At 34.7% G+C, this 7,372-nt stretch overlaps 2 protein-coding genes across 5 annotated transcripts; one reads left to right on the forward strand and one right to left on the reverse strand.

Annotated features, from left to right (window-relative positions):
• Positions 1-630: 630 nt before the first annotated feature.
• Positions 631-2,713, forward strand: LOC132300807 (aquaporin PIP2-7-like). Of its 3 annotated transcripts, none has more exons than XM_059798043.1 (2): positions 631-1,023; positions 1,627-2,707. In XM_059798043.1, the coding sequence occupies exons 1-2, from the start codon at positions 889-891 to the stop codon at positions 2,443-2,445; spliced, it is 954 nt and encodes a 317-aa protein (XP_059654026.1). In that variant the 5' UTR covers positions 631-888; the 3' UTR covers positions 2,446-2,707. The 3 variants fall into 3 exon arrangements, with proteins under 3 accessions (XP_059654026.1, XP_059654027.1, XP_059654029.1); XM_059798044.1 differs by having other exon boundaries at positions 907-1,023; positions 1,504-2,713; XM_059798046.1 differs by having other exon boundaries at positions 959-1,023; positions 1,577-2,713.
• Positions 2,714-2,789: 76 nt separating this feature from the next.
• On the reverse strand, positions 2,790-6,808 carry LOC132300808 (uncharacterized). Of its 2 annotated transcripts, none has more exons than XM_059798048.1 (5): positions 6,671-6,808; positions 4,669-4,972; positions 4,079-4,294; positions 3,693-3,821; positions 2,790-3,129 (listed from the first exon to the last, which is right to left on the reverse strand). In XM_059798048.1, exons 2-5 carry the CDS (start codon positions 4,879-4,881, stop codon positions 2,941-2,943), a joined length of 747 nt encoding a protein of 248 aa, XP_059654031.1. In that variant the 5' UTR covers positions 4,882-4,972; positions 6,671-6,808; the 3' UTR covers positions 2,790-2,940. The 2 variants fall into 2 exon arrangements, with proteins under 2 accessions (XP_059654031.1, XP_059654030.1); XM_059798047.1 differs by having other exon boundaries at positions 2,791-3,129; positions 6,524-6,755.
• Positions 6,809-7,372: the final 564 nt, after the last annotated feature.

The raw sequence follows: 7,372 nt of genomic DNA on the forward strand, positions 1-7,372 counted from the left end.
TATAGTAATTATATATAATGAGAGACCCAAAAGGAAGTTAGCATAAAAATAGTAATTAATTATTGGAAAAAAAATACAAGCGTCAATCACTAAACTAGCGACTGAAATTCTATAGTTGCCACTCCCCTGGTTAATCAACAATAGAATTAAGGTTTCAAAATGAAATATTGCTTGTTTATGGTTTAAAACATTGATATGTGTCGTTTCCCATTCGAGCTTGTAATTTATTACGGGGTGGATTACAGAAAATAAAAAATTTAATTACGTTGTTTGTATCACTGATGTGATATCACTAATTGATTAGATACTAACACGTGATGATAGGACTTATTAAAATAAAATGTAATTATTTATATGACAATACAATTGGTTAATAGCAAGCATGGTCCTATTAACTTGCCAAAATTACAAAGCACATGGACTTTATTGGCTCCAATTTTCACTGACGTGGAGTCAAAGTCAATGCTGTATTCTATACCCTTATCTTGTTGCTATCGTTAAGAATCCTATGTGTATATATTCTATTCCCTCTATCTTTGCTACCAGTAAGAATCTCAACTGTTGTTTTTATTGATCTAGACTCTATATAGACCACAAAACCTTGTTCTTGTAATTGCAATAAATATTCTTCACTGACTAAGCCTAGACAGCTAGGCACCATAATTTTGAGCATATTACTTAACATATGCCTCTAATTGTCTTCTTGTCAGTGGAACACGTTTCAGCTATCTTACATTGCCAAAGTTCATATTTCGGCTTCGATCTTCCACTATTAAATAGAGATCAGAGTACTGATTAATTTTATGTAGCAAAAAACTGAGTTAAGGCTGTGTTTGCTTCAACTTGTCAAATTGAACGATTAATCAATCGATATTTCAGCTGTCTCACATGCATCAAGCTAGTCAAGAATATCCCAATCCAGTCCAGGAATTATGTGAAGCTAATAATTTGGCAGTAGAAAACAAGTCTCCAAGGATGACTCTCCTTGCTAGCATTGGTTACCATGAGTATTTCTCACCAGAGGTAAGATTAATCACTTTGGTGCATAACAAATTACCTGGACTGTGTGCATATATGTATATATAAAATACACACACGCATATATCTTTGTCTTTGTTTATAAAGTTTATGATGTGGGACACTTTTAGTTTACACTTTTATCAACTTTTCTTTCTGTTGCAGTCAGATCAATCATTCATTCTCAATCCGAAATGACATTATAATCAAAATCCACTAACTTTGGCTAGAGGTCGATAAGTTCCATCATTTAGTGCTTTGAAATCGTGTGTTTTTTTAGAAACGTTTAAATATTTTGGGACCTTTGTTGGAGGTCTAAACAAATTTGAATTCTTCTGAATTTTTTTATAATTTTTAAAGACTGCTAAATTGGAGTGTTTTTAGGAGGATTCCTTTTGATTTTTTTTACTAATTATAAATGCATGTATTGGAAAAGAAATTTATTCATTATTCACTCATCTAATCCTTAAACTTTGTGAATTCTAGGTTCTTCTGTGAGCATTCATAACGTCCCCTTTGCTGGTTTAGTACTTTTTACACAATGTAACTGTGTGTGCAGTCGTTTGAGACAAAGAGGACTGAAGGTTCCCCATTGTTTCCTTATTTCAGATGTGGAGAGGAGCACTTACTGAGTTAGTAGCAACTGCAACCCTTATGTTCACTCTTACCACCTCCATCGTCGCCTGCTTGGACTCCCACGAGCCGGACCCTAAGCTCATGGTCCCATTCATCGTCTTCATCATCGCCTTCCTCTTCCTCATGGTCACAGTCCCTCTTTCCGGAGGCCACATGAGCCCGGTCTTTACTTTCATCGCTGTACTCAAGGGTGTCATAACTTTTGCTCGCGCCTCCATCTACATCTTGGCACAATGTGTTGGATCAATCATAGGGTTTCTAATAGTAAGGAGTGTTATGAGCCATAATGCAGCACAGAAGTACTCCTTAGGGGGCTGCACCATCGGCAGCCATGTATCATCACCAGGGATAAGCCCGGAAACTGCATTCGTTGTAGAGTTCTCGTGCACATTTGTAGTACTTTTCGTTGGCGTAACAGTGGCTTTCGACAAGAGAAGGTGCAAAGAACTTGGCATAGCCATGGTTTGTGCTGTGGTGGCAGGGGCTATGGCAATTGCAGTGTTTGTGTCCATAACAGTAACCGGGCGGGCTGGCTATGCAGGCGTGGGTCTAAACCCGGCTCGGTGTCTAGGCCCAGCTTTGTTGCAAGGAGGCATATTGTGGCATGGGCATTGGGTATTCTGGGTTGGACCATTTCTTGCTTGCATTGTTTACTATGGTTTTTCTGTGAATTTACCAAGAGAAGGTTTAGCGTGGGTTGATGGAGAGTATGACTTCCTAAAGTTGGCCGGGGCTTGTCTGGTAAATGGAAGCCCAATTTCTCCTCAGAACAGAGCTATGCCTAAAGTCTAACACATGTTACAAACAATTCTACATAAATTTTATTAATAGGCCAGTGCCTAGCGGTACTAGACCCTACTTCTTAAATGGATGTTAGGGGTTCAAGTCTCAGTAGAACCCTACTTCTTAAATGGATGTTAGGAGTTCAAGTCTCAGTAGAGGTACGTGTGTGTGAGTACTAAGTAAGAAAAAAAACATTCTACATAAATTTTTATTTGCAGAGAGAGTAATTGCTACTGTCATAGTATATGAAAAGTAAAATAAAAAAATAAAAAATAGTATGTTTCATGATGGTTTCAAATTCTGTGAAGTGTAATGGTTTCATATCCTCTAAAGTATCTTCAACAGATCAAAGCTTCAACCATGTCTAAAGCATATCATTAGTGCAATTAAGTGAACATCACAGTTACAGTACTTAAGAACTTGTAATCATTTCCTCAATGTTGATTTTATATTTCTTACACATTTTTCTTTCCTTCGTATCCGACAGTAAGACACCTTATAATATTATGAGGAAGAAGCAGCAAGCGGCTCATGCACAACCGAGTTTTTGGAAACCAAAATCGGATTTCCCTCCAAGTGCAACATAATAGTCTCCAAAATTTCAGTCAGTATCTTCTTGAACTCGTCCTCTCTAACAATCTTCCCGTCATCACCATCCAACATCTCAAAAACGTCGTTAATAACCTTGTCCATCTGTGAAATTTGAAGGTCAAATTTAGTAATAAATCACTAGGACAGGCATAACTCTCTATGTACATAATCTTAAAATGATCAAAGCTAGGAGGGCACTTAGGCATTGGAAAGATAGACCAACACCAGAGGTTTAAGTTACACCAAGTGCACTACCTAGATTAACCATAAGTAGAAGCAGAAATACCAGAAAAACAAATTTCAACATCACCAGTTGCTGCGATAATATGATAAGAAGTCCCATCATATGCTAAATTAATCACAGAGTTTTAGCAAAAGTGATTAAGGAATGGTTATCATAAGAGCACTTGTGTACAGGTTGTTGACTTCTTATGCATGAAAGATTGAACTGCCATTTAGGCCCGTTTGGATTGGCCTTTCAAACTACGCTAGCTTTTGGTTTTTTGAGTTTGGAAGCCATTTTGAGTAGTGTTTGGCTAAAATTTTTAAAAATCTTTTGAGTCGTGAAAGAGCGTTTTGGAGAAGCTGGTACCCCTTAGCTTCTCCAAAACGCTTAGACTGGAATATGTCAAAAAGATATGTCGATTTGAAATAACATGGTATACCTGATCAACTGCACCACATGGAGGCAAACCTGCCGATGGGGACACCACATCAAGCGCCACTCGCAGAGATTCCTTTGACATTTTCCCATTTTGATCCCTTACCACATCTTTCAACGCTGCGTCTAGTGTCTGAATTGCAAGATAAATGCAAAAGATATTTCCAATGAGTATTGCTGAATTATGTAGGATAATGTTAGGGTTTGTATGTGTGATAGAAAAGTTCAAAATATCAAGTCATATTCTCTTTGCAGGTTTATAGTTTTACTAAAATCGTTCCAAATTCTGAGCTAGTCCAAAAGCTCCAACCACATGAACGTGACAAGCTGTCATTCACAGCATCAAGATCTAAAATCATTAGATATATGAAGTCTAAATTAATTGCTAACCTTGTCCAATTCAAAGTTGTTAGATAAAAGTCTCTTAATGCTGCTTCCATCAAAGGTACTCTCACTGTGAGCAACTATAACAGGCTGCTCCTTCAGACGTTGAGCCATTCTCTCTGCTACTTTCTGAAACTCTGCCAAAAATACCTCCGGAGAGATGGGCTGCTCATTAACACCACCACAAGATTGCAGTGCCGGCTCTACCATATTGTTCATAACCTACAAAATGAAAAAATAATAATAATAATAATAATAATAATAAAGAACATTGTGAAATTGTCTAATACAGAGATATTGTGATGCAAGGAAAGAGTATAGACATCTTACACCATCAAGGATCATCATAATTCAGATGGTAATTTTCAATAAACATACATATATTACAAAAATTTAATATATCTATGGATTTGGGCTCCCTATCTTCTGAATCAACTTTTCCTCAATTATATTACAAATAAAAGGATAATAAGGTATTCCATATAAATCACAGTCTTGTGCATTGAGGGTGGAGGAACCTTAGGATATCAAAAATCGAAGCACCTTTTGAATTTATCAATATCAAAAGTAAAGTTCAATGGGATTGTAAGAACTACCCAATAATCGGAAGCAGGAGGCATCCCTTGATCAACACTAAGATTTTCAAAAGCCTTGAAAATGTAATCACGGAGGGCTCCTTCTGGCAACTCTATCTCTGTAAATATAGAAAGCATCTCTGATTCAAAATTCGGGCTCTTGGTAAACTCAAGGAGGTCTTCCCCATCCATACGGAGAATCATAATAGGATCTCGCTTCAAACCAGCAGCCATTGTTCCTGGTAGAATATCTAAAATAAGGCAATTTGAACTGAGTCTTGCTCCCTTTTATTGTCGGCCATGAGTGAATTCATTCATTCAAAACCTGTAACATCCCGACATAAATACAATTTCTGAGGGTACAATTGATGCAAATGTGAAAGAAACATAAGGCCAATCATCACTCAGTGAGCTTAATTACTTATTCCAAAGGCACATAGTTTTCAAACTTGTGGAAGTTAGTGAAGAAACATTGTAACAGATGTGGACCAAGTGCCTACTAACATCATGCCATCCCTTTCTTGATGTTACAAGCTTATCATTTTACATCGTACAACACTATATACCAAAAGTTTGTAGGTCATTAATAGTCATTCCTGCCTAACCTAAAGTATATCAAACAAAGCTATTGACATGGCTTCAAAGTAACTTTTAAATAAATACTACTTTTCATCAAAAGAACTCTATTGAGCCAATTGCTAAGAATTTAAAGTCATTCATGAACTTAACACAGTTCCCACTATATTCTTCCCTTTAAGAAGATTAGGATAAGCAACAAAACAAGTAATTAAAAAAAGTAGAATAAGGAAAAAGAAGAAGCAGCAATTGAAAAGCAAAGTCTTTTGTCACCAACAAAGTTGGATTATAGGTGTTGGATGCTTCTCAAGATATATAGGGATATATATATATATATATGCATATATACATATATGTAAGTTCGAAAATTCCTCTTCCTAGATGCTCTAGGAACACAAGCACATGCAACCATCTCTATCCTTTTAAATTTAAAACTAAAAAATATGGAGTCATTCAAAGATAAATAAATAAATAAAACAAATTGTATTACTACTCAAGTACTGAAAAGTAAACCAATTAAACAACAATGAACACATAAATGACCAATAGAAACAGTGACGGAGTCAGGATTTCAAGTGAGGGGGCACATCGCCAAAAAAAAAAATACGGAGTACATATATATATATATATATATATATATATATATATATAATAACTATAAAATTTAAAATGACAAAGAAAGAAGAAAATTATTAAAATATAAAATGAAAGAAAAATGAAAGAACTTTAATAGAAAATAATTAAAAAGTTTCAATTGAGGAAGAAAAATTTAACTTTTTCTACTAAAGAAATTTAAGGAATGTGAAGAGTAAAAGAAAAAATAAGAATATAATTTTAGAAATTACAAATTTGAGGGGGCCACTATATAAATTTTTTCATATATATGGAATTTTTTTAAAAAATTATAACATATATTATAGGTTGCTGGCCAATTCAGGAGGGGCACGTGCCCCCCCTAGGCCTTCATTGGCTCCGTCACTGAATAGAAATATGTATACATAGTTCTCACATGAACTTTTTCAGTGTTCACTATTCCTCCTCTCTAATTAAAAACAAAATAATTGGTTACAGTTGCAAACTTGCAGCTATATATTCAATGTAATTAATTTCTACATAAAACTCAACAATTTTATAACCTTTTCCCAACAATTTTCCACACCAAGATGTTCAAAAACAAAATACAAAACACCATTCAAGGATATTTTTTATTATTATGCCCAAAATGTCACTTAATTTTGGAATCTTAAGGGCCTGAGCCATTAGTGCAGGATTTAGGAGGGTAAGGTATATGCAGTTTTACCTCGACATGGAAATGTTGTTTCTGAACCTGTGTGTCATATGAAACGACCTTACCGTTGCGCCAAGCCCATCCTCAAAGCAAAAGCATTGCTAATTACAACATATATAACTACACACAAATATGTAATAGATAGGAAACGGGACAAACCTAATAATAGATATGATCAGAATCAGGAGAAGTATCCTTAGGAAGCAAACCGAGAGCAGCACCTATTATAGGCCACAATCTCCATCAATCCACTTCTGATGATATCTATAAAATTTACTAAACACCAACTACCTCTCCTTCCCAACCAACTCGTTATATGATCTGAAGTACCGTTGACCCCCAACGCCTTTCTTCTTCATCACATTCACAGTGTTCTCTTCCATTCACCACTACCCCTTTTCCCTATCAACCTCTTCTTTTTCTTAATGATACTTTTGCCTGGCCTTTTGCATGAGACTCGTGAGTGAGAGAGAGAGAGTAATTGTATTTGAGGGATGGTATTCAACTAGAAGCATTATACCGACACCGGACACGACTATAACCATATGGATAAAAAATAATAGTATAATATATATATTATTATGTTTTTATATAATTCTTTTGCCATTTTATTTATATATATATATATATATATATTATTAAAAGTGTAAAGAGTTTAGTATTTCAATATTCATTTAATAATATAAATAATATTTATTAATTAATATAAAAAGAGTCTTTAAAAGAGTTTCTATAAAACTCTAAAATAAATTACCTATCTATAATGAGTTTTTATTTTTAATTAATATAAACTATTTAGAAAAGTTTCTATAAAACTCAAATTATCTATTTATTATGAGTTTTTTTTATTTATAAGCAAAC

Source organism: Cornus florida, unplaced genomic scaffold (assembly GCF_030987335.1).
Source record: "Cornus florida cultivar Cherokee Brave unplaced genomic scaffold, ASM3098733v1 CherokeeBrave_3.0.0_Hap2_Chr03, whole genome shotgun sequence".
NCBI lineage: Eukaryota > Viridiplantae > Streptophyta > Magnoliopsida > Cornales > Cornaceae > Cornus > Cornus florida.